This window comes from Zootoca vivipara, chromosome 13 (genome assembly GCF_965207765.1).
Source record: "Zootoca vivipara chromosome 13, rZooViv2.hap1.1, whole genome shotgun sequence".
NCBI lineage: Eukaryota > Metazoa > Chordata > Lepidosauria > Squamata > Lacertidae > Zootoca > Zootoca vivipara.
The window spans coordinates 31,426,296-31,452,589 of NC_142596.1; the positions used below are offsets into that span (position 1 = coordinate 31,426,296).

Consider the following 26,294-nt stretch of genomic DNA (forward strand, 5'->3'; position numbering starts at 1 on the left):
GGCTTCTTACTTGGCGACGTCGGTGGCTGCGAGGAGGACGCGTTTGGAGAGCTCCGCTTTTTGCGCACGGGAGAGTTTAGCGCACCGGAGGGACTTGCGCGTTTGGCGCTGCTGCGGCTGCCGATTCCGTTCCGGAGGCTCCTACTGGTGCTGCGGCGGCTGGCCCAGTGTCGCTTTTCGCCCGGCAGGCAGCTTGGCATCCTGCGCCCGGCTGCCTCTCCGTCGCGCGCTCCAGGGACCGTGCGCTCCCGGCTGGCCTGTGCCTGACTCCTGGGCCCCGCTGCTGGGGCGCCCCGCTGTTCCCGGCCGGCTCTACCCGCGCGCCGCCAATGCTGAACATGAGCGAGGAGCACTCCAAAGCCCTGGAGGCGCCGGGCAGCCCAGCGGGCACGGCCAGCTCCATGTCCCACGTGGACTCGGACTCGGACGCGCCGTCGTCGCCCGCTGGCTCGGAGGGGGCCCCGGGGGCGTCCTCGGCCTCTTCGCAGCGACCCGGCGGCGGCGGGCCCAAAGGCGAGCCGGGGGACGTGGACGAGCGCTTCCCGGCGTGCATCCGCGACGCCGTCTCGCAGGTGCTGAAGGGCTACGACTGGAGCCTGGTGCCCATGCCCGTCCGCGGCAACGGGGCGCTGAAAGCCAAGCCGCACGTCAAGCGGCCCATGAACGCCTTCATGGTGTGGGCGCAGGCCGCCCGGCGGAAGCTGGCTGACCAGTACCCGCATCTGCACAACGCCGAGCTCAGCAAGACGCTCGGCAAGCTGTGGCGGTGAGTGGCCGGGCCGGGGCGCGCGGGGCTGGGCTGGGCTGGACGGGGCGGACGAAGCGCAGCAGCCTGAGGTGGGGAGACAGGTCACGCCTGCGAGGGCAATATGCGCAGAGAACGGAAAGGTGACGGCCAGGGACGAGGAATTAAGTGGGATGGGGGACACCTACCTTTAAAGTTAACGCGTCCCGACGGGAATGAATGGGAGTTACTTCTAAGGAATACGCTCAAGCAAATGGTGTGGGATTCCACTCCGAAACAAATTAATGTCAAATTAATTGCATTAGAACACCAGTGGGAGTATTTAAAACAAAAACAAAAAAGCGAAGTTTTAAGATTGGGATATCCTTTCCTTTTTTCGGGGGTGGAGTGTATGTTACATTTTTTGCTTCCCCGCAACACTTGGGCAGCAGACCTCCAACCCGTCTTAAAATCGTGTTACTTTTTGGTCTGCTATTGTATTTTATCCTACCCCCCCCTTTTTTTATATAGCAAAAGGTAGCCCAAGGTGCTCCAGTAAATATGATGTCATGGCAGAGTGGGTTTGAACCCAGTTCTCCCAGTTCCTACCGTACTCTGGCACACCAGCCATTTCTCTGTGCTGGCTGTAGTGTGGTTGGAAAACTTTCCAGACATTTAACAGTGTATGGACAGTGTATGAATTTAAGTACGTAAATTAAGACTTTGTGGGTATTAAGGCCCCTTTGGAGAGATTAGATGGTGTTCAATTTCTCTCTCCTCAAACCTATCCTTAATGTAGATGGAGGTGAGTAGGGTTCATTTGAACTCAATTTCATGTTTGTTTTTTGGATACAATATTTCTTGGGGGGGGGGCGGGGAAGAGAAGCATCTGAGCTTTTCAAAAATTTCAATCGAAACCAACTTATTTCTTCCCAATTAAAATTAGAACCACCCCAAGCATTTTGTGTCCGAAAAAAAATTCCGTTGAAGTTTGTGCTGCTTGTAAGAGAGACTGATTAGGAAGTGGGGGAAACGGACTGGGGGAAAAACGGGGAGGCCATAGTAGTTGTTTTTTGTGGGCATTATAAAGTTAGTGATGTCTCTTCCCAAAGGAGCACTGTATGAAACATTTCCTAACCATTCCCAAGTTTGGAATCAGCTGGAGTGTCTCTCGCTGTTACAGTGGGGGGCCCAGTAGAGTCTCCAGCAGCTCTTCGGCTGATAAATCCCAAAGTCCGGGAACACCTGGTGGAAATCAAAGGCACAGGCAGTATAATGAGGGACAGCTGGTGTGTGTGTGGGGGGAGAGAGAAAGAAACATCAAGGTTCAAATCAGGGACATTTCTGCTACTTAAAAGGCATGCACTTTAAACCTATCCACTACCAAAGCACCCCCAAATTTCCCCTAACCTCTCAAGGCTGCCTGTTCTGTCTTGGCAATTCTGATGGTTGCTGAGAGCAGCGTGGATCTCAGTTGTGCCTCACTGCCCGGGTGGAAAAACATGTGAGGTGTGCTATGGCATTGCTTTCAAGGCCGCAGTGGCCTCCTAGCAACCTTGAAGCATCCAGCCAGCTGATTGCGTGGGAGAAGGTCCTACTTAGTGCCCCTCTTTCCTCCCAAACTTTTCTCCCCAAAAACGTTGCACACTTTGGAGGGCTATCTCCCCCCCCCCTGGGTAAATGTGATATTAAAAGGACACACTCCTAAGGCCCCACTTTTCAATGTTCTCATTTTTCTTTAGAGGCTTTGGGAATTGGCTATGGTTTAGTTCAATGTAGGGGTGCCCAGTGGGTTATTACTTTTTCTCATCCTGTTTCAGAAGGAATAGCTATTAATCTATTACTTACAGTATTTCCTATTCCTATTTATTTAAAAATTCAAAACTTTAATTAGTGCCAGTAAGGTGTGAACAGGATGTGGGCCTGACCCAGATTGGCTCATCTGGCTCAGTGCAGTCTGCCCTGACAGGCAGGAGCGCTCCAGGGTTTTGGGAAATACTCTTTTGCATTTTTTAAAGACCCATTTCATTGCCTCTCGGAAAGGAATAGAAGAGTGCTGTTTTTATGTCAAAAACAAGAGTCTCGTGGAACCTTCATAGGCTGATATATTTCATCTGCAGGTCTGTGCCGATAAAGCCTGTGCCTAGCAATTCTGCTGGTTTTTACAAGGTGCCACAGGACAGTTTGTTTTGTCTCTTGGTTTTTGTTCTGAGTTAGTGTCTATTGTCTTCTCAAGGCTGGCAGTGCTACCCTTGACACCTTTGCGGGTGTGAGAGTGAATCTGTTGACATTTCCATGTGGTACTTTCAGACCAAGTCTACTTCTGTTAGGGTTTGCTCATAAGAGGCATTGGTTTGTTCCGAAGTCTGTGATTCGGAAAACGAAAACCGTAGGAAGCAGACTTGTATTGATTCAGACTGTTGGTCCACCTAGTTCAGTATTGTCTATGCAGTCAAGGGTTTCAGAAATAATTCCCTTCCAGCCCTACCTGGGGATTGAACCGAGGACCTTTTACATGAAAAACAGATGCTTTATCCATTGAGCTATGACCATTTCCCATTTGGACATTGTGTGTGTGACAACAGGGTTAAGTTGTGTTAAAGCTACTGCATTTTCCTTCAGGCTCCTGGGCTACTAAACTTGGACCCTTGGTTAGAAATGTCAACACTTGGGGAAAAAAGGTTTTAATGATACCTTCATGTAACCAATTACTTTGAAGGAATAACAAATATAAATGCTGAATAAAAAATGCAACTGGTACCACCTCCCAGCGCCACATTTTTTAAATTAAAAAAAACTTACTTGCATTATTATTAATGTAAATAATAAATTCATTATTCTTCGATGATACTAGTACAGAGCAGTCCAAACTCTTTCCTTTCACTTTGAAGGGATAAGGAAATGGGGGAGAAGGTCCCCTCCCTCCTTCCGTAGCCACTGAACTTTATGATAGTAGAATCATACAATTGATAGTCTAGTCCCACAATGCATTCTCTCCACCATGTACAGCTCTACAGGTTGTAATAATCAAATTGACTGTGCCGTAATTATTGCATGTAGTTTTAAGGGTCCAAAAGAAGTAGAATGTCTGCGGCAAATACATGAAGCGGCAGCAACTGACCTGGCCAGTCCTCATGGAATATCAAACTACGGAGCAAAAAATAAATCGTTCCAGCGGTAACTGTTGACTTGGCTTCGTCAGATTAGTGAACCACCTTTGCAATCTGCCAGCGTTTTGCTTCTAGATTACTTGCTCATGTTTTCTCAGTAGCTGCTGCAAAGAATGTAATTTGATAAGATGGTGATACTACAACATAGTACTGATACAGTCCATTTCAAGTGTGGTGCCTATATTATCTCTGTGGTAATCTTTGCCACAGCTGCATAAGGTAGTCCAGTATTATTATTCCCATATTGCAGAGGCTGTGGCTGAGAGAATAGTAGCTTGCCCAAGAAATCTGCCTACTGAGTTTATTATGACTCAAGTGAAATTTCATCAAGGGTTCTTCATCGCTCACAGTTCATTCCTTTAACAATTGCCTGTGCTGTGAGCCCCACCAGACTGGTTATTCTGCAGAATGCCGTTGACTCAACAGTAGTGCGTTAGTGGTGGTTAAATCCTGGACCATCCACACATCATTTTGCTGTACAGCAGTAGTAGCTCTCCGATGGTTCTCCAGTTTTATTGCACTCTTGCACTATAGCGCAGCAAAAGCAGGAGACACACCCCAAAACATTTGTGGCATTAAAAGTTACAGGATTTCAGGAGAAAGCTAGAGAGTGTGTGCAGATTGGAAACGTAGCAGTACATCTGCCCCAAGACTTTTGCGGGCACAAACAGCATTGAAAGTGGGATCACATACAGTATAACTGACCTAGTGTCGTTGATGTTAAATGAAAAGAACATCTGTCTACATTTGATGCATGTGCTAGGCACCGTTTCTGGGGTAGTTGGCATGATCAACATATGTGCTTGGAGTCTAGTGTAAGAGGTGGAGGGGATACCATGAGTCATTTAGTCCTGCTTAATATTCCCTTTGAGGCTAAAGCTCCCCTTACATCAAAGTAGGTACCAGCGAATATAGTGGAGCCAGTCCACAAGCATATATTCCTGAGGGATAGCTCGGTTGGTAGAACATGCAACTCTTAATCCCAGGGTTGTGAGTTCAAGCCCCACATTGGGTGAAAGATCCCTGCAGATCCCTGCAATTAGACTAGATGATCCTCTTGATCCCTTCCAATTCTATGAATAAGGTCACCATGCACACCTATCTCCCCAAAAGGGACATGCTGTCGCTCCTTGTTTTAGGATTGAGTCACGCATCGGATGGACTGTGTGTGTGTAAATGGATCACCCCACTTCTGATACCACATACGACTTTCCTTTCAGTTTTGACCCAACATGGTTCCCAGTGGAGCTGGTTTGCCCCTTGGCTGTCCATAAGCAAGGCATCCAATCATTTTTACCTGAGTTCATGTGAATTATTGGCCTCTGTGTCCAGGATGTCTTTAAAATATTCCTTGTCAACAAGTTGGGAAGTTTGACTTAGTGACCTGGAGCAGCCAAGTGCACTGATGCACCTGATCAACTGATAGCCTTATTATTTTAGGTCTTTTTTAAAGCAACAAGAAGAAGATTGCTCAGAGCAGGATGGTCACAGCTGAAAGCAATGCAACACACCCCTGGAGCTTTAGGGAGTAGCCTCTTAGTGTCTCTCCTATTCGACCAGCTGGATTTGCATGGATGCATTTATGCAATGCTTGGCTACAATGTGCTCTGATGTATAATCAGTTTAAAACCTTCGTGGAATAGTTGTGTGTGCTCAATCCAGAACTGAAAAGATGCAGTGTTACGGTTGGTGGCATAATACTACATAACAGTGCCATCTGATGCAAGTTTGCTTGGAAGGCGTACATTGTTAAAGAGCTGAGTTCAGTGGGGCCTCTTTCCTAGGACTGCAGTTTCAATATGTTCCCAGTAAGTACATGTACCTGAACATAGGCTGTGTGTGTGTGTGTGCGCGCGCGCAAGCACACACACACTGTAAAGGGAGTGGGCCACAAATGGAGAAGCCACAGTATTGAAACCCGCTCTTTCCTGTTCAAAGCACCAATATGTGTGCGTCCAAAGACTTATGCGCAGTCTGTATTTATAGCAAAGGGTTTGGAGTTGTTGTGCCTCTGTTCACATCCCTGTTCAGTGCTGCAGCTCAGCGGCTGATGGTGGACTGGTCACTCTCTCAGCCCAGCTTATGGTACAGAAGATAGAGCGACCAGGATGCTATTTGCACACTGCCCCATGATAGCTGCAGACAAGGTGAAAGAGTATATTAAATATCCCCCCACTGCAATCCTATATATCACTGCTTCGATTTATGCCCCACTGAGCAAATGGACTTTACTCCCAAGTAAATGAGTCTAGGATTGCAGCCTCATTCTCATGGAATCAGGAAGGAAAGTAATATTTGGATGGAAAGGACAAAAATTGAGCACTGTTCCTCTTAGATTTATAGCAAAGGCAGAAAGCTGGGCAGAAAGTAAATCAGGGTCTGTTGGTTGAACTGGGGTGATCTGAAGATGTCAAGGATTTCTGACCATAGGTTAGTTGTAGAGCCTCTCCCTTGCATGCAGAAGGTGTTGGGTTCAATCTCTGGCATCTTTGGTAGAGCTGTGAGACACTCCCTGTCTAAAAACCTTGGGCAGCTGCTGCCAGTCAGTGTAGACAATACTGAGCTAGATGAACTGAGGGTGTGACTTGGTATTAGGTAGTTTCCTATCCATCTTCATATCTTTTAATGTTTTAAACAATGGCAACCACAGAGTTACTCTTCTCTTAAATTATACTGCTAGAATGATGAAAGCTGTATGTGTTCAATAGGAATGGCTTTTTGGTTTGGAAGGAATGTGAGCACAGGTCAGTTTTGGTACTCAAAACTGAATTCCTGGGCTCATAATTCTTTTATTCTCAGTAAATGTATTGTGCATCTGGCTCCAGTTGATAGAGCTCTGGGTTCTAGCAAAACACTCAGCGTAGCTCCCACAAGCATGAAGTCTGCTCACTCCGGCTATAAGGTATTAAAGCGTAGCCAAGGAAAGCTCTTAACGTGCACTCTTTTTTGTTTTTGTGTTTGCAGTTTAGTCTTGAGCATATCCAAGGTGAAATCTGTGCCTGTGAACATTGCTGTGAATCTTTGCAGCTCCCTGTAGTAGAACCTGAAACAGCACTCCTGCTTCTGCCTCCAGGTTAATTTAATGGGTGAGGTGGTTGCCACATTGAACTTTTCTGCCCCTGGCACCAAAACCTCTTATGCTGCCAGCTGTGACTGTTTGTAATCTATTGGCAACAGCTTGCAGTCCAGTGAAATTGACTGATAATTAATGGTCAATTTTAGCATCAGTTGCTCCTGAGCTGTATGACTTAACTCGCTAAAGCAATTTGTAGTTGCTTAACTTTTCCTCTTCCAGTCTGCAACCCCTCCTCTTGAACCAAGAGAGTCTGTTTTTAACCTTCCACTGATCGCAAATGAAAAACAAAAACAAAAACCCAGCATTTTGGTCTAGTGCCAAACATGTCAAGGTCCCTCTAGAAGAACCGAATTATTTCCCGAGGCTTGGGAGCCTGGAGCCTTTCGGCTGCTGCAATCGTCTCTCATAACAGGAACCATTTATTCATTTTTTTGTTCTGCGCACAGTTGTGTTTCTGTGAATCTCAAGCCAATCTTCTGGGACAGTGGGGACTTGCTCCCCAAACTAGGGAATGTCCAGTATCCCAGTAACTGATCAGTGTTATCCAAGGACGCCAGAATGTAGGAGCAGAAATTGCTCTTTGTAAACAGAGCAGAGCACGGGAAAGGATTTGAGAGGGGGATATGGGAGGTTTGTTTGGCTTCTGGTGTTGGGGGTGTTCAGTTTGAGATTTCCACTCCATCTTACTTCTTTTTCTCAACTTTAAAAGCAGTGGCGGCACCAGAAAAAAATTTTTGGAGGGCACAGAAAAGGGCAAAGTATATTTCCAGGTGGGCGAGAGAGAAATATGACGGCTTATCTCAACGACAGGAGCCCCGTGTTTTAAAGTGGCAGAAGCTCAAGGGCAGAGCATCTGCTTTGCACACAAAAGAACCCAAGTTCAATGTCCAGCAGTATCCCCAGGGAGGGCTGGGAATGTCCTTGTGCCTGAATCCTTGGAGCGCTGCTGCCAGGCATGGTAGACAGTACTAAATTAGATGGACTAGCAGTCTGACTCTGCATAAGGTAGCTTGTTCTGTTCCTTGGAAAAATAAAAAATTGTCTGCCTCTCATAACTGTGGAAAATGGCTTTTGCTGTGGAGAACTTGATTTTTGAAAGCAGACCAGGCCAACTCTACAGTCCTATGATTCTCTTGCCCGTCCTCCCTTTTGGCAGTAGCCGACTGCCAGTGAAAATAGCAAGTCTATTTAGCGCCTGGATCTGATCTGATGTGGCACATTTGGCTGGATAAGGATTGCCGGTTGTGTTAGCATGAATTTAAATTGCTCGTGGGTTTGTGGGGCTTTAGAAATAATGAGGGACGTACAAGATTAGTCGTACTTGGAGCTGGACCCATTGAAATGAATGGAGTTAAGGAAGTTTAGTTTATTGATTTGGGTAGTCTGACTTAGCTGGATATCACGCAAGTGTCTGTTTGGGCTCATATTATTTAGCAGTATCTTCCCTTTGTTTAAGCCTTTCATAGTTAAATGGAATTTTCCTGTATAAACATATGGAAATAAAATGTGTGAAATACGCTTTGCCTGTTATCTTTTATTTGTCTCTTGCAAATATTATCAAATCGTTTCCTGGAAAGATTTGCAAGAAATAAAAAATAAAAAATAAATTATTTGTCACTTCCTCTGTGTACTCTAGGTTGTAGCCAATGCCAGCCCTACTCAGAGTAGATGCATTTAAATTAATGGACATTGCTAACTTAAGTTCAGTAGAACTTGGTTGGGTAGAACCTTTGGTGTTGGCTAAAAGCTAATAGTGTTCTAACAGTGCAATGCTATGCGCGCACACACACACACACACACACACCTGGGAATAAGTCTGGCTGAAAGCAGTGAGCTTTACTTCTGAGTAGTGATACCCAAGATTGTGCTAGGTGAACTTCGTGGTTCAGGGTCTGTGTTTTCCCGTGCATTGTTAAAAGTTCTATGGATCAAAAATTTGGTAGAGGCAGGGTAGATTTGGTAGAGGCAGGGTAAATTTGGTAGAGATGCCTGTGCATGTGGGGAGAAGGGGGTACAAGGACAGGAAAATGCTAGCAGGTGCAAAGGAAGGGCTTTAAAAATCATCATCATCATCATTTGCTCAAGCTGACCATTATTTAGTTTGCAAGTCCTCTTGTCAGCTAAGAGAGTATTAGACACTTTGAAATGACTTTGCTGTAAGCCTCCTTTATGGAACAGACGAGGGTGTATGGAGAACAAATGCAGGAGAGCTGCAACGATAAAATTAAAGCTCGGGATGTAGGAAGGTGGTGGCTGTTGTCATCTGGTTTGTGTTGGTGCTTAAAAATGCATGTCCCAAACCCATCCTTTTCACTGCTGTAGGAGAACATTTTGGTATGGCTACTTTGCATTTTCCTTCTTCCTCAAATCCTACCCCTAGGTGTTTCTCTCCTACCTCTCTGCCTTCAGCTCTCTATAATCTCTCCTCCTGGAGTCTGGAGGAAGGCTAAGGACTCTCAAAAACGAAACCATGGGTTCCTGTCTGACTCTCAGCTCCCAGCCGCTGAATGCAAATCTTTCCCAAACTGCGCAGCTGAACAGTGTGATCGATAAATTGCTTAATTCCACCACCACAGCAGCAGTTTCAAATTGAAGTTACCTGCCAGCCCCACAAGGGCAAGTTATCGGGGAGGACAGTATATGGGTCCCATTTTTCCCTGTAAAAAGGAGGGGGGTCAAACCACCATCTAGCACATGGGAGTGCAAGCAAGGCTGTGTGGTGATCAGGATCTGATGCATTTTAATTGTATTGGTTTAAATGGAAACATTAGAAGTCTTTTTATTCAGTTTGCAGTAATAGCAACAGGAATAATAAAGACATAGTGGCCCATCCGCTGATGTTTTCTCATAAGTAAATGCCACTTAAGTTTATTTATATGCTGATTTCCCACAAACATTCAGTAGGACTCGTTGTTCCAAATAAGTGCGCAACAGATTATATTTTTACTGTGGGATCCTAAACATGTCTACTCAAAGGTAGATTTAATTGAGTTCCATGTAGCTTTCTCCATGCTAAATGGATTTAGGATTGCAACCTGAACAAGTTTACACTGAAATTGCGCTTGTCTTCTCTGCCTGGAAGGTCTGCTTGATGGGTATAAAATTATGTAAAACGAGAGGGGTAGAGTGACGAAAAAAGAAGAAAAACCAACATTTTGTATATTGTTGCGGTTCAGGATTTCTGAAACTTGTAACCAAGATTAAAGAATTCATTCCAAAGATTTAGAAATACTCAAAAGACTCGCCTGTAAAATAATGTTTAACTTGGGTTTTGTTCATTGCAGTGATGGGAAATCTGATCTGTTACAGGCAACTGGTGGAAGCTGTATATAATTTCATAAAACCCTTTTTAATAGAAAACTGGATTCTGTTCAGGAACAGAAAGTCAGTGTTGAGTTCCAAATTATATGTGGTTATTTATATAGATAATTGCTATACTGCTCTTTGCGCAGACAAAAATAAAACAAAACAAAACATAAATTAACACATGTAGCAAATCACTAAAGAATATTTACAATAGCAAGAGCAGGACTGATCAGTGTCTCCTCCTTCAACAGTATGCTGAAAACAATGTGTCAACCAGACTCCTGAAACTATAAAGAGGTTGGGGGTCCCCAACCCAGGTCCCACCTTAGAAGGAAGTTCAAACAGAAGGAGCCACCACTGAAAAGGCCATTCCCCATGCCTTCATGCCATGTTCATCATACTGAGGGGGAATCCCCAGAAGGGCTTCATGAACCGAAGGCAGAGTTCAGCGGAAGCTGAACACTGAAAACTTAGAAATTTAACTTGAGAGTAAAGGAGAATGTCAAAGCTCTCCAACTGGAGTTTTCTGCTTTGACTGATACACATTTATCTGAAAATAAACCTCATTGAACTTAACAGGAGTAGACATGCATAGTATTGTTCTGTTCTAAGTTACTTTGTAATAATCTGTCAAACATCTAAATTTTTAATTTTTGAAAAACCTTCCCAAAACACATGAAAACAATTTCCTGTTAAATATGAAACCCATGTTGTGATGTGATTTCTGGGAATGGGGAAGAAATTCAGTCCAATCTGCAATTAAACCCAAACCTACCTAATTTGCACTTTTCTGAAATAATACACAAATTGAAACAGCTGTCGTTCAAAATTTGTACTTTTTCTGTTTTTTGCAATGCAGTCCTTCAGCCAAATAATGAATATAAAAATACACATACTGGGGCAAAATGTGAATAAAATGCATACGTTAAAATCATTTAGAAAAGCACATTGTATTAGGGGGCAATTTGTTTGCAAAAATGCATATATTAAGCAGAATTGCATGCAAACATGTACATTGGGGGGGGGGGAATTGCAAACTGATGTGGAAAATTGAATTTAAGCCTGGAAAAATGAAGTGGTAGCATTCTCCAATAAGAGAAATGCACTCTTCGCTGGGGCACAAGTGTGACCTTTGACTTGGCTTTCCAGACCAACACACATGAGACATGTATTCTGTAAAGAGATTAGATTGCAGTAATCTAGTTTTCAAACGGAAACAATGATTTTAATCTCTCTCTTTTCTCTCCCAAAGTTTGCTAAGTGAAAGTGAGAAGCGTCCCTTTGTCGAAGAAGCCGAGCGCTTGCGAGTCCAGCACAAGAAGGACCACCCAGACTATAAATATCAGCCACGCAGGAGGAAAAGCGTCAAGGCAGGCCAAAGCGATTCTGATTCGGGAGCCGAATTGAGTCATCACAGTGGGAACCAGATCTACAAAGCAGACACTGGTCTGGGATCCATGAGCGAAACTCACCACCACAGTGACCATGCAGGTAAGGAAAGGGGAGGGCGACAGATTTATAATGGGAAACACCAAGGGGGTCATCACAAAAATTACAAATAGTTACGTTGTGAAGTACGTTTTAGCATCATGTCATGCAGTAAAATCTCCTGTGGTATGTTGGTCCACTAAAGCAGGCACAGAAACCTTGCATAATTTTCTCCCATTTATCAGCAGGCAACATAGTTTCTCCATAATATTTGGAACAGGGAGACTCTCTGAAGAATCTCTTAGAGAAATCACTCCCTGGAGAATTATGTGGGGAGCGATAAAATTCTCACCCAAGAATAGTTTCCACCTCTGCCTGGCTGCATGTAACATCAGTGTCGATGGACAGATATTCTAGCACAGGCATCCCCAAACTTCAGCCCTCCAGATGTTTTGGACTACAATTCCCATCATCCCTGACCACTGGTCCTGTTAGCTAAGGATCATGGGAGTTGTAGGCCAAAACATCTGGAGGGCCGCAGTTTGGGGATGCCTGTTCTAGCATGTCCCCCATCTAAATATGGAGGAGACATAGTTTGAAATCTCAAGGCTGTGGGAGCCTTCCATGTTGCATCAACCAATAATTCGACAGAAATAATCTGGAAGGCCGTAATAAAATTCCACATAATAATAATAATAATAATAATAATAATAATAATAATAATGGTAAAGGTAAAGGGACCCCTGACCATTAGGTCCAGTCGTGACCGACTCTGGGGTTGTGCGCTCATCTCGCATTATTGGCCAAGGGAGCTGGCGTATAGCTTCCAGGTCATGTGGCCAGCATGACAAAGCCGCTTCTGGCAAACCAGAGCAGCACATGGAAACGCCGTTTACCTTCCCGCTGTGTTGTTGTTGTTTAGTCGTTTAGTCGTGTCCGACTCTTCGTGACCCCATGGACCATAGCACGCCAGGCACTCCTGTCTTGCACTGCCTCCCGCAGTTTGGTCAAACTCATGTTCGTAGCTTCGAGAACACTGTCCAACCATCTTGTCCTCAACCTTCCCGCTGTAGCGGTTCCTATTTATCTACTTGCATTTTGACGTGCTTTCGAACTGCTAGGTTGGCAGGAGCTGGGACCAAGCAACAAGAGCTCACCCCGTCACAGGGATTCAAACCGCCAACCTTCTGATCAGCAAGCCCTAGGCCTCAGTGGTTTAACCACAGCGCCACCTGGGTCCCTTAATTTAATAATAATTAAATTAAGTTGCATAGCTTGGAGATGATGCCATTGGCTGAGGTTGGTGCGAGTTGGTGTGTGGCAACATCTGGGAAGATGGGAAAGTTTGCCCACCCCAATCTAAAGCGTTCAACACCCCCCCCAATCCAGCACCTAAAATTATCCAACCATACCACTGCCCACTCCAGACTTAATCTTGTATTAAATATCTACCCTGCCTTTCCAAAGGAGTCCAGGGTGGCAAACATCAAAATGTTAAAACAATACATAAAAGCATACTTATAATGTGTAAAAGCCAGCTAAAAAATTTCAAAGCAATGAAAGAAAAGCATTTCAAAACAGTTAGAGTGTCTAAAAGCGTTTCAAAGTGATAACATACCCCTCAAAGATACCGATTTCAAGGTTGCCATGACCAGTATATGTCAGCCATCGGATGCCTGGGTAATATTTGCCAGAGCATCAGAGGTTACCCCAGGAATCTTGTCTTGATGCTGGGCCTAGGGAAGAGTGCTTCTTCTATCCTCTCATTTGGAGGAATGTGTGTGCTTCCATGTCTATGGAGAACTTTTACATGCAACTGCCCCATTCATTGCAGTGAAAGAAAGAGATGTCCTGGTTTGACCCCTCAGTCAACCAACTAGCCCCCTTGATGGAAGCTGTAGACCAAAACATTTGGAGGGTACCATATTGGGGCACTGTTTGGTATAGACCAGAGTGGGGAGCCTCCAGTTGTTTCTGAACTCCCAAGATTCTGTGTGATCCCTGTTTTCCTTTGGGTCCGATGTTGGCGCTTGAAACCCAAGATGCTTGAAACAGCTTGTTCTGAACAGTGCTCACCTGGCTTGAAATGTGCTTTGTCTCCAGGGCAGACCCATGGGCCCCCTACCCCGCCCACCACCCCCAAGACGGACCTCCACCATGGGGGCAAGCAAGAGATGAAGCACGAGGGTCGCCGTCTAGCCGAGAGCGGCCGGCAGAACATAGATTTCAGCAACGTCGACATCTCTGAGCTGAGCAGCGAGGTGATCAACAACATGGAGACCTTTGACGTCCACGAGTTTGACCAGTACTTGCCTCTCAACGGCCACTCTGCCATGCCGCCTGACCACGGGCAGAACTCTGTGGCAGGGTCTTACGGGCCTGCCTATCCCCACCCGACCGGCGGCAGCGGGGCTGGAGCGGCCCAGGTTTGGACTCATAAGAGCCCTCCCGCCACCTCGCCTCCCTCCAACGAAAGTGGGCAGCAGAGGCCCCACATCAAGACAGAGCAGCTGAGCCCTAGCCACTACAGCGACCAGTCCCACAGCTCCCCGACTCACTCCGACTACGGCTCCTACGCTGCCCAGGCGTGCGCCACTACTGTGTCCTCCGCCACGGCCACCGCCTCTTTCTCCAGTTCCCAGTGCGACTACACAGATCTCCAAAGCTCCAACTACTATAACCCATACCCTGGCTACGCTTCCAGCCTCTACCAGTACCCCTACTTCCATTCCTCGCGCCGGCCGTACGCCACCCCGATCCTCAACAGCTTGTCCATCCCTCCCTCGCACAGCCCCACCGCGAACTGGGACCAGCCGGTCTACACAACTCTGACAAGGCCTTGAGAAGGACAGAAGGAGTTGTTGAAGACCTGAGGTCTTCCCTGGACCCCCTCCCCCCCCAAAAAAGTATGCACTACACAAGTTCAGAAATGGAATGAAGAAGGCGCAGCCCATGAAAGGAGCACCCCCATTTTCCCGTCCCAAGTGCCTCCTGTTCTTCTGTAATGACTTGGCCATCTGCTCCAAAAAGCCTTTTTGAAAAGTTTTCAGAAGACAAGAGTTCTATTTTCTTTATTATTAATAATAATTAATAATAATTAATAAAGCATCTGGACTGATGGTTTCCTTTGAATACATGAAGGACAGTATATTCTAACTCCTCTGTGAGGACTTAAAAGAGAAGTGCCACAATTCGTACGCAGGACAGTGCAAAGTTAAGAAGGAAACAACAAAGGCATTCCGGGGTCTATTGCAATGTGAGGATGAGTCGGCCTTGGCGCACAGAACCCACCCTAGATTTTTAAAATCCTAACCATTTAATAATATTGAGGGACCACTTGAGAATCTTTTGGGACCTACCAACCAACTAATGTCAGAATTCCTTTGATTTGTAATCAAGAGTTCTTCTAAGCAAGGTTTGGCTGTAATTAACATTTTTGTTCAGAAGCTTAAAAAAAAGTATGTTAAGCTCAGAAAAAGGTGTCTTTTTGTCATTGTTTTGGGGTAAATCTGTTAAATATGTATTTATGTTCTGTGTAATTTTGTCTTTTTTTAATTAATGAAGTAATTCTGTGCAAGAAGTAGATTTTCTTTTTTTAAAAAGAGATTTTAAGGAGCATAAACTAGTGGAGAAAAGATGATTTTCCTGCTCCTTAAAAAGAAGGTGGTGTAGTGCTTTGGTTCAGCCAGTCTTAAAAGCAAATCTGAAATGCTTCTCAAAGTAATTAAAGTGGTTATGGAAGGATATTATGGAAGGGAAGTGATGGATTAATTTTCAGGGGGAGCAGGGAGAAAAAGAATCCTTACTGATGGTGTTTCCTTATAATTTGTTGAGGGAGAGTTATTATAACATTGATACTAAGTTATAAATAACATATATTTACTTCTGACCATGTCGGGCCAGAAATGAGGTTCAAGTTGAGGATTCTATTAATGAAAGAAACTAGCCAGCTGCTGCTGGGAGCTGATAAAACAACGATCTCAAGGTCCTGCCTCTGGGATTCCTCCTAAACACCTATTATTGGGTTGGACTCGATGACCCTAAGGTCCCTTCTACAGTTCTATGATTCTAATTAACAGGTACACTTTTTCTTATTATGGTGCTTCTCTTTCGCCGTTGGGGCTTATAGTCCCTGAGAGCTCCAGCCCTCCATGAATTGGTCGCTATCTTTTCCTGTCCCCCCCAAGCCACCGAAGCTCTTGGCGGTAACCCTCTCCACATCATGAGACCGAGAATCCTAAAAAGGCAATTATCGGTTGTATGAAGGAACACTGAGCCTATTGCCAATGGGATCCAAAGGAAGGTTAACCCCCCCCCCCAAAGGTCCAGTATTACTGGAGAGGGAGACAAACTCCATAGAACTGGTCCTGGAATGATCAACAATTGTGTCTCGAGAGTCTCTTAAAACAAAAATACCGACAGGGCTTAACCAGTTCCTAGTTACGGTTTTTCATGTCTATTCCTTCTTAGAAATGGTTGAAAAGCAGGCCAAATGTTAATTTGGAAGAGCTCTCTTCTCCCTTCAGCGAGGCTACTTCAGCATAAATGTGGAAAAAGGAAAATGGCAATAAGCGTACCCTCCCCATGCCAATTAGTTTCAACACATTAAATTAAATTTGAAGGCATCATTGAATTTTTGGACTGTGTTGGGAGCACAGCTCGTTCTTGAGAAATTACATTTTAAGCAGAAGTTATGGATTGAGTTTCACTTTAATGTTGCCTATTTAGGGACCAGATGTCATCCTTCAAAGCTGTGAAAATAAAAACGTTCTCCACTATATTTTGGTTAGTTTTTTAGATGTAGACTAATATTTCGTTGATGTTTTGTTCCATTGTATGCTGAGCATATAATAACCACCCAACTCTAATGGTAACGTTGTGCCTTTTAAAAGAAAACTTTATAAATCTTTAAAACTTTCAGAGGTTATCTTATCTTTTCTACGTTTTCATATTCTTGGAGTTTTTTGTTTTTTGTTTCCGTTTTGCTGAAAGGTGTTTTTCTTTCTTTTGCATATTGCCTTTTGGGAATTTGGGGGGAGGCGGGAGAACAAAGCGGGGGAGGGGCAGCAGCAGCTCCTTATGCAATCTATTTTTCTGTAAAGTTTGAAGGTCGTCTGTTATCTGTTCTGTTCACTAGCTTTTGACTAAGTACTGCTAACTTTTGTACAGGTCCATTTGATAAAATTAAAAAAAATGCCTTTTATCCAGCAGTAGCTGATATATTCATTGAAATAAGATATTCATTTGTACATGGGGAGTTCCCATGGGAATAGAAAATGAAAACCCTGTTCTACCCCCCCCCCTCCAAGCACATTGGGATGCTCTTTCCATTTAAATGGGGTGGAAGGGGTAACCCTTGGGTGACAGGGCTGTCTTCTGGGGGGCTCATTGGGGCATAGATTGACACTAAGGTTTAATTGCCATTTATGGCATACATTCCAGATTACGCTTTTGAAAAATTAAGAGCACTTGCACTTAATGTTGAGTTTTCAAATCTCAATGGGAAGCCACTCAGTTACCTATTTTTGTAATGGTTGAGGTGCATCAAACCATGGCTGGGGGGCTGTTGGCCATCCACATGGCTGCTGGAGTGCAGATTGCATAAGCCAGCACAGTCGGTGCTCAGGGATGATGGAAATTGTAGCCCAACTGCACCCCCAAAGGTGACGGGTTCCCGGTCCCTGCCTGAACCCTTCTCAGACATTCAGAAAAGTGGCTGGTGGATCTCTGGGCAGGGAAGATTCACCCCCAACACACCTGTGTTCATTACAAGAGGGGCTCTCAAACTGCTCCAGGACATCCTCTGCATGTCTGCATTAAACACTTGCATTGTTTTGTTGATACTTTTACTGCTTCTCTTATTTCTCACATTGTAAATTAATTGTATTGCAATTTTAATTCCACGGGGTGCAAATCGTGCTACCGTACACAAAATAAAAGAACCAATAGAGCTGCTAGTACAGTGCATTAGAGTTGCTGCAGCAGGCAATTTCCTAAGTGTTCTAATGGGGGAAGTACTGCATTAGAACATTTACATTGTCCATGGATTTGGAACTCCTGGAAAGGGGCTCATGTTACACAGTCCTGTTTAATGCTCTGCAACAAGAATGGGGAACCTGTGACTTTCCGCATGTTTCCGGACTACAGCTCCCATCATCCTGGGCATCTGGGCATCCTAGCAGGGGCTGGTGCAAGTTGGGGGGGGGCACATCTTCCTCCTCCCTGCTCTCCAACAGTAGGGATCGTGACCTGCCAGCCTTGGAACTAGACTCAGTTTGTTGTGTACTCATGCACAGGCCTGCCCTCTCCCACATGTGCACAATTCTTCCATTTTAAAATAAAAAGAATGCATGCAAATTCCCACTGTTTCACACATTTCAAACCACAGTGTGCATTTGCACACACATTTGGAGATGCTTTTTTTTTAAAAAAAAAAACCAAAAATACCAACGTGCAGAATCCAAAGGATATCTGTGCCCTAATCCACATGTATTGCAGTTGGTAGGACAAGACAACCCTTTCGGTCCGTTCCATTTCTACAATTTCTAATCCAGGAAGTGTGAATTGGGTTGGTTTCCTTAAAGATGCAGTGGTGCTTAAAGGATTCTGCTCTGGCTATGTGGACTACAGCATGCAGCTTCTGAAGCCCCTCTGCCTAGTGTCGCTGGTGGTCTTCCCATAAACAGCCCATCTTTTGATCACTGTCACTCAAGGGAATCAACTAATCTCCATATCTCTTCCTTGGAAATGTATGGAGAATATGCGTGCTAAAAACGAAAAGCCCAATGCCAGTCTGCCTTTAGGGCAAGGTTGGCTAGGTTGGTGTCCACCAGATGTCCTTAAAGTAACACCCAGCCTTGGCCACCATGGTCAATAGTCATGAATGATGGGAGTTTTGGGTCTAAGGAGGACTATAGGTTTGCTACCCCTGCTCAAGGAAGAATGATTTGGTCCTTAGATTTCCTCCGCATCCCATCTTGATGAACCTCGTACAGCTAAGCTCATGCCTGGTGAAGAAGCCAGGAGTTCTCCAACTGCTCAGCATCTCCAGGCAGGGTTAGGAAAGACCTGTAGACCAAGCACAGGGAATCTGGCCCTCCAGATGTTGCTGGACTACAGATCCAAACATCCCCTAACTAGTGGCTATACTGCCAAGGCAGACGGGAGTTGTAGACTACAGGGTCACCATCCCTTGTGTAGATGATGCTGAGCTAGATGGACCAATGGTCTGACTTGGTGTAGCTTCCTATCTTCCTATGGGTAAGTCTGAAACCCTGGAGAGCTGTTCCCAGTCAGTAAAGGTAAAGGTAACGGACCCCTGACCATTAGGTCCAGTTGCGGACGACTCTGGGGTTGCGGTGCTCATCTCGCTTTACTAGCCAAGGGAGCCGGTGATGTGGCCAGCATGACTAAGCCACTTCTGGCGAACCAGAGCAATGCACAGAAACTTCTTTCCCAGTCAGTATAAAAAGGTAAATAGGTAAATGATCCCTGGACGGTTAAGTCCAGTCAAAGGGGACTATGGGGTGCAGCACTTATCTCGCTTCAGGCCAAGAGAATTGACGTTTGTCCACAGACAGCTTTCTGGATCATGTGGCCAGCATGACTAAACCGCTTCTGGCACAACGGAAGCAAAAGTGCATGGAAACGCCATTTACCTTCCCAGCATAGCGATACCTATTTATCTACTTGCACTGGTGTGCTTTTGAACTGCTAGGTTGGTAGAAGCTGGGACAGAGCAGCAACAGCTCACCCCGTCAGCAAGCCCAAGAGGCTCAGTGGTTCAGACCACAGCACCACCTGTGTTCCTGCGTCAGTGTAGACGGTGGTGAGCTAAATGGTCTGACTCTGCATCCTTATTCACCAGGTTCCAAATGTATCAAAACCCACTTGGTCTGCCAAAACCTCACCAAACTCCACCCCCATGATCAGGTGAAACCTGCCCCTGGTTCCACCCACCCACTCATAAAAATAAAAAAGCTGGCAGCTGTGTGTGCTTTGAAGCAGCCTGCAGGTCTTCAGATGCAGACAGGGGAGTGATTCTTATGTAGTTGTATGACCTGTCCCCTAAGGACATGTTGGGGAGTTTCCAGCATGGCTTATGCTAATACCTAGGCAGGAATGGTAAATGTGAACTGAGCTGAGCACCAGAACTGTTGCAAGAACATAAGTAGAGTCTGGCTGCTGCGTCAAGCCAAAGTGGGCCCACCTACTCTAGCATCCTGTCCTCACAGTGGCCAAACAGGTGTCCCAAAGGGAAGAAGCCCAAAAGCAGGACCAGAGTTCAATGGCAGCCACACCCTTTCAGATCTTTACCTATCCCAGGCTATTAGAACTACAGAGATCCCTGACCGTTAGGTCCAGTCGCGGATGACTCTGGGGTTGCGGCGCTCATCTCGCTTTATTGACCGAAGGAGCCGGCATACAGCTTCCGGGTCATGTGGCCAGCATGACTAAGCTGCTTCTGGCAAAATCAGAGCAGCACACGGAAATGCCTGTTTACCTTCTCGCCGGAGTGGTACCTATTTATCTACTTGCACTTTGACGTGCTTTTGAACTGCTAGGTTGACAGGAGCAGGGACCGAGCAACGGGAGCTCACCCTGTTGCGGGGATTGAACCGCCGACCTTCTGATCGGCAAGCCCTAGGCTCTGTAGGCCACTCACTGGGTGACCTTGGGCCAGTCAGAGTCTCTCAGCCTAAACTACTTCACAGGGTTGTTGTGAAGATTAAAAACCAAGGGGGAACCGTATTGAGCTCCTTGGAGGAAACATGGCATATAAATATAATAATAATGAAGAAGGATTGTTGTGCTGGATCAAGCCAGTGTCTTATCTAGCCCAGCATCCTGTTCTCACACTGGCCAACCAGAGGGCTTCATGGGTAGTCCACAATCAGAACCTGGGTACAACAGCAACTCTCCCCTCCAGCAGTTTCCAACAACTGGTATTCATAAGCATTTCTGCCTTTGACTGTGGAGGCAGAGAATGGCCATCATGGCTAGCAGCCATTGAGGGCCTTCTCCATTAATTTGTCTCATCCTCTTGTAAAGCCATCCAAATTGCTGATGGGGCTACCAACTTGTTGAAGTTCAGGAGGTTTGGTGAATACCTGGAGATTGTCTGGGAACCTGTGGTTCCATGACAGAAGAAAGGTGGGGATGTAAATGCAAGAAAAGTAGTGGGAAGAGGGCAAGATAGAAATCTAAAAAGAAGAAACAGGAAGGGAGGCAAACCTGTGCTCCGCCCCACATATTACTGGGCACCCTAACCACTGGCCATACATGACTGGAGCTAATGGATATCCCAAGAACTTTGTGAGGGCCACTATTACCAAGCCTTGTTTTATACAATCTCAATAATTTGAAATGAGCATGTGGCTCTTAACTCCACAGGCTTTCTGTAATTGGTCTGTGGATTGTACACACACAATAAAACTGATTGATTAGGTAGGGGAAAACTTCAGGCTTCCTGTTGGGGGCTGCAAGACCTGGGATTAGCTTTGGTCTCCAGATGGCCAACAGTAAATAAAAAAGTGCTTAATAACTTTGGTGAGCTGTAGTAGGTGTCATCAGGGGCTGGCTCTGGGGCACTGTGGGAAATTAAAGTTCCCAGCTCCCAGAACCATCTGCTTTTTAAAAGGTCCAGGGATGTAAAGGAAGCTGCTTACAGTGGTTCTATCAGGGAGATAAACAAGGTGTGTTGCTGTTTGAGGCAAAGCAGCCCATGTGGTCTCTCCTCACCTACTTCCTCAAGAAACAGCTTATTCAGGAACATCTTATTCAGCGCCCATCAAATTATTTTGTCACTTGAGGCTGTAAGATGGTGTCAAATTCTGTTCCAAATTGCGTCCATCACCTGTACCTCTGTTTCCATTCTCCTGCAGTTTGGTTTCTGACAAAAATGACGTCATTTGTCTGGCTGTCCACTGTGGCGGAAGGTTAGACGATTAATTAGGTAACTTGTCACATGATTATTACATCATCCCACACAATTCATATGAGGCAAAATAAAAAAATTCCTTCAGTAGCACCTTAAAGACCAACTAAGTTTATATTTTGGTATGAGCTTTCGTGTGCATGCACACTTCTTCAGTGTGCATGCACACGAAAGCTCATACCAAAATATAAACTTAGTTGGTCTTTAAGGTGCTACTGAAGGAATTTTTTTATTTTGCTTCGACTCAGACCAACACGGCTACCTACCTGTAACTAATTCATATGAGGGTTAGTGGCGGGCAGAATCTTCTCAGAGCAGGGCCTGGGCAAGATGGCCCCAGAGCCAACAAAGAGGCTATGGAGGAAGCTGCCACCAGGGCACAAAGAGTGGGGAGGGGGGCCAACTCGCATGAGGTGAAGCAAGGTTTGGACTGGTCCCATTCTATATTGTCAGGCAATGGCTCTCTGGGGTTTAAGAAAGGAGGTCTCTCTCAGCCCTTTCTGCATGCAAATATTGGGTAATATTGTGTGGGGAGATGACGGATTTTGTGTCTTTGGACATTGCAGTTCACTTTCAGGTTTATTAATTTGTTTTCCATGGTTATCTATAGAGAGAGGAGGAGGGTGCCTCTGAGCATATGCAGAGTGCCTTCCTTATCACAGAATGTTATTATGGCTTGACGGTTCCACCAGCTATTTGGAAATCAGCTCAAACCTGGCTAGGACCTCATTTTCATCCACCAGCCCTATCATCCAAGGTTCCCCCACCTGTATTCAGTTGATCTTCTATATTTTACCCATTTGCAAAATCTCTAATCCTTCATAGGATGTGAGTGTATATGAGGAAGTTATCTATTAAATATCCATTTAAAAATAATAATCCTGTTATTTGATATATTAAGCAAATCTGGTTCTCCTAAGCTTAAAAACACTATTAGGTGTTGACCTCAGCCTGCAAGGGGAAAAAATCAGCAAGGAATTATTAAAGTTCCTCTTTTTTCTCCCCATCCCCAACTGTATTTGCAGAAATCAAAATAAACCTTCTATTTAAGCAATACAGGTGTAGCATTGAGAACAAAGAAAGAGGAAGCGTGTTTCATTGACGGATCTTCAGATTTCTTCCTGATAACAGGGGGAAAGTCCCTCTTCTTAAACACAGCACCATTCATTAATATTCTACTGCCACTCCCATTTAGATTTCAGCTTCCAGGGGAAGGAAATGGAGAACTTAGGATGAAAGACTTCTGTGTAATTTACATTTCAAGGCAGCGAGCAAAACAATAAGCCACGTGCAACAGAGAGGAATCAAATCTCCACTGTTCTCTCCTTCTCCTGGCCTTGTTTTGGTAGCCATGAGATGGGAATTATAGCCAAAATTCAAGCTTGGTAGCTGCCAAGCATGGACCTCACTCCAACCGAGAATGCAGCCTCGAGAAAAATGTAGTTTTATTATTATTATTATTTTTTTTTTAAAAAAGATTTTTATTGAAGTACAAGAATTTTTACATACATTATATTCTCTCCTTCCAATGTTTAATTTCCCGTACCATTTTTCCTTTCCCTTCCCACCCCCTCCCTCACCCATAATCCATTGGAAGAGTTCAAACAGTTGTCCTCAGCCACGGGCACAATATCTTTAATTTCCACTGAATGTCTTCTGGTCCAGTAGTTGTTATCCATTGAAGATAGGGGTTCCATCTAGTCCTTATCACAGTAGACTTGGCCTTCCATGTTATTTCCTGTGACGTTACTGCCACGATGTCTGACTGAATAAATTCAAACAGATAATTAGTCCAGACCTCTACTGTCCATTTGAGAAAAATGTAGTTAAACGAAAGGAGGGCAACTGGTGACATCCTGTTTACTGATCAACTGGGGGTTGATCATTCCATGTGGCACAGACCTGTTGGGCGTAACTGAAAACATTGCTAAAATTCATTTAGACGTTTCCAAGGCAAAAAAGTGAGATGCTGGAATGCAGTACCGTGTTTCTCATATTATAAGACACGTCTTATATTTATTTTTTCCTCAAAAAAACACACTACGGCTTATTTTCAAGGGATGTCTTATTTTTTTCCTCCTCCTCCTGCCGCGGCCGGCATTGCTGCTGCGCCTATCACTATGTCTTATTTTCGGGGTATGACTTATATTCCTTGAATGCTTAAAAATCCTGCAATGGCTTATTTTATGGGTATGTCTTAAAATATGAGAAACAGGGTAGTCAGCAACCAGAAATCCTTGGAACGTGGTAATCCCTTAGGTCGGGATGGGGAATTTGAGGCCAAGGAGCCAAATGTGGCCCACAAAAAAACTCTCCTCAGGCCACAGCCCTCACCCAACTTTCTTCACACCCTCCTTGAGTGTTTTTGCCTGACTGGACTGTGTCCTTGAACTCCGGCGATACTCTTGCTTGCCTGGATGGAGGAGAGAGAAGGGTGGGTGGGTGCACCACTAGCCTATTGTACAAAGCATAGGAGCCAACTCCAGGGAGCAATGGGTGCTTGGCACCCACAATAATATAGTCGCAGAATTGTGGGAACCGGGCACCCACAAATTCAACGAGCAAAGACGGCAGGTGGCAGCAGCAGCACTGCCTCCAAGGGAGGAGCACTTGAGCCCTGCCCTCCGCAGCCAGTGAGCAAGGTACCCTTTTCCAGGGGGCAGGGGGAGTCTCTCTGCCTCCAAGTCTGAGCCCCACGGAAAAGCGTTTCTTGCTGGGTGCAGAGAGGAGGAAGAAGAGGAGCCGCCACTGACAGCTGCCACAATTCACACGCCTGCACATAGTGCAGTACACTAATGCCAGTATACTGGAAGAAGCAAAGATCACCAGTGCCAAAGCAATGATTCTTCAACATCAACTTCATTGGACTGGACACTGAGGTCCAGCACCGAGGGTCTTCTGGCAGTTCCCTCGTTGCGAGAAGCCAAGTTGCAGGGAACTAGGCAGAGGGCCTTCTCGGTGGTGGCGCCTGCCCTGTGGAACACCCTCCCAACAGATGTCAAAGAGGAAAACAACTACCAGACTTTTAGAAGACATCAGAAGGCAGCCCTGTTTAGGGAGGCTTTTAATGTTTAATAGATTACTGTGTTTTATTTTCTGTTGGAAGCTGCCCAGAGTGGCTGGGGAAACCCAGCCAGATGGGCGGGGTATAAATAATAAATTATTATTATTATTATTATTATTATTATTATTATGTTGTTGTTGTTGTTGTTGTTGTTGTTGTTGTTGTTGTTGTTGTTGTGTGGATGCCTGATGATCATCTTCCAAAGCAACTACTCTATTCCAAACATAAAAATGGAAAGCGTAATGCTGGTAGTCAACAAAAGAGGTTCAAAGACTCTCTCAAGGCAAATCTTTTTTTTAAAAGTAGTATAAACACCAACAACTGGGAAACACTGACCTGCGAGCACTCCAACTGGAGAACAGCCTTTACCAAAGGGGTCATGGGCTTTGAAGACTCTCGAACTCAGGATGAAAGGGAGAAACGCACTAAAAGGAAGGCATGCTTGGCAAACCCTCACCATGACCAACTCCCACCCGGAAACCTGCGTCCCCACTGTGGAAGGATGTGTAGATCCAGAATTGGCCTCCACAGTCACTTACGGACTCACTTTTAAAACCGTGTTTATGGAAGACAATCTTACTTGGCTATGAGTGATTGCGAAAGAAAGAAAGAAAGAGAATGAATGACATAGTGCCTGTGATGCCACATGCACAATGCACATCGCGTCACATTTTCGGAGGAGCCCCCCTCCAAAAATGTGATGCAACGTACGTTAGGCGTGACATTGGATGTCCCCGTTATGGTGGCAGGCGCCCACAATGTTACAAAGGTAACATTTATATCCATTGCTCCACCAGTTTTACCTTGAGCTCCACCCACTATCGACATGTGGCCCTCAGCCAGCTGCCCAGAAAGCAGGACGGCTCTCAGGCTGAAAAACTTTCCCCACCCCCAATCGAATAAAACAAGGGACATTTAATTTCCTTACCTAATCAATCAGAACCACCAACTCTAACCTACATACTCTCCAGTGTGATTCTAGCCAGCTCCCCTGTTCATGACTGGCGCTGGAGCTTGTCAAAGGATGGGCAGTTACCAGGGCCCAAACGCAGGAAGGGGCCAACTAATTAAATCCTGGCTTTCTCTTGGAACAGGGTCCTTGCCAGGTTAGAGGCAGTGCCTGCTGCCTCCGACCTGCTCAGGCCCTGCATGCATCGAATGGGCCCAGCAGAGTCTCCCGCCATGGTGCAAGGAAGTGGCAGTTTCTCTCTGGGAAAGGAGGAAGTTTGTCATTTCTTCTCTTCCTTTTCACTTGCTTTCTCTTTTTAAAAAGAAGTTGGAGAGCGAAGTTTCACCGCACACATGGAATGAATGCAAGGCATGACCAGTCTCTGGTGGGATGCCAAGGGAATGAGAGAGAGAGGGAGAGAGAGCACGCTGCTGAATGTTAATGATTCATTACTGTTTGCAAGGCCTTTGTCTCCCTTTATCCGGTCCACTATAAAAGAATTAATTGGACAGAAAAATGGCAGGCTACAGAACCGACAACTAATTGCGGCACTCTGAATGCCTGATCACATGTGTGGCAGAGGGGTGGAATTCCAGACGGTCCTCTTTTGCCGAGACTTCTGGAATCATCATCATCATCA

The 26,294-nt window shown here is 45.3% G+C and overlaps 1 protein-coding gene across 1 annotated transcript; it reads left to right on the top strand.

Annotated features, from left to right (window-relative positions):
• On the top strand, window positions 1-15,175 carry SOX8 (SRY-box transcription factor 8). Its single transcript, XM_035131990.3, has 3 exons — window positions 1-766; window positions 11,529-11,767; window positions 13,808-15,175. Exons 1-3 carry the CDS (start codon window positions 330-332, stop codon window positions 14,545-14,547), a joined length of 1,416 nt encoding a protein of 471 aa, XP_034987881.3. The 5' UTR covers window positions 1-329; the 3' UTR covers window positions 14,548-15,175.
• The last annotated feature ends 11,119 nt before the right edge of the window (window positions 15,176-26,294 follow it).

Bases quoted from the DNA above. Each gene is read 5' to 3' on its own strand.
- SOX8 (XM_035131990.3), top strand. From the start codon at position 330: ATGCTGAACATGAGCGAGGAGCACTCCAAAGCCCTGGAGGCGCCGGGC. The intron at 767-11,528 runs GTGAGTGGCCGG...TCTCTCCCAAAG, and splicing joins ACGCTCGGCAAGCTGTGGCG to TTTGCTAAGTGAAAGTGAGA. The intron at 11,768-13,807 runs GTAAGGAAAGGG...CTTTGTCTCCAG, and splicing joins CCACCACAGTGACCATGCAG to GGCAGACCCATGGGCCCCCT.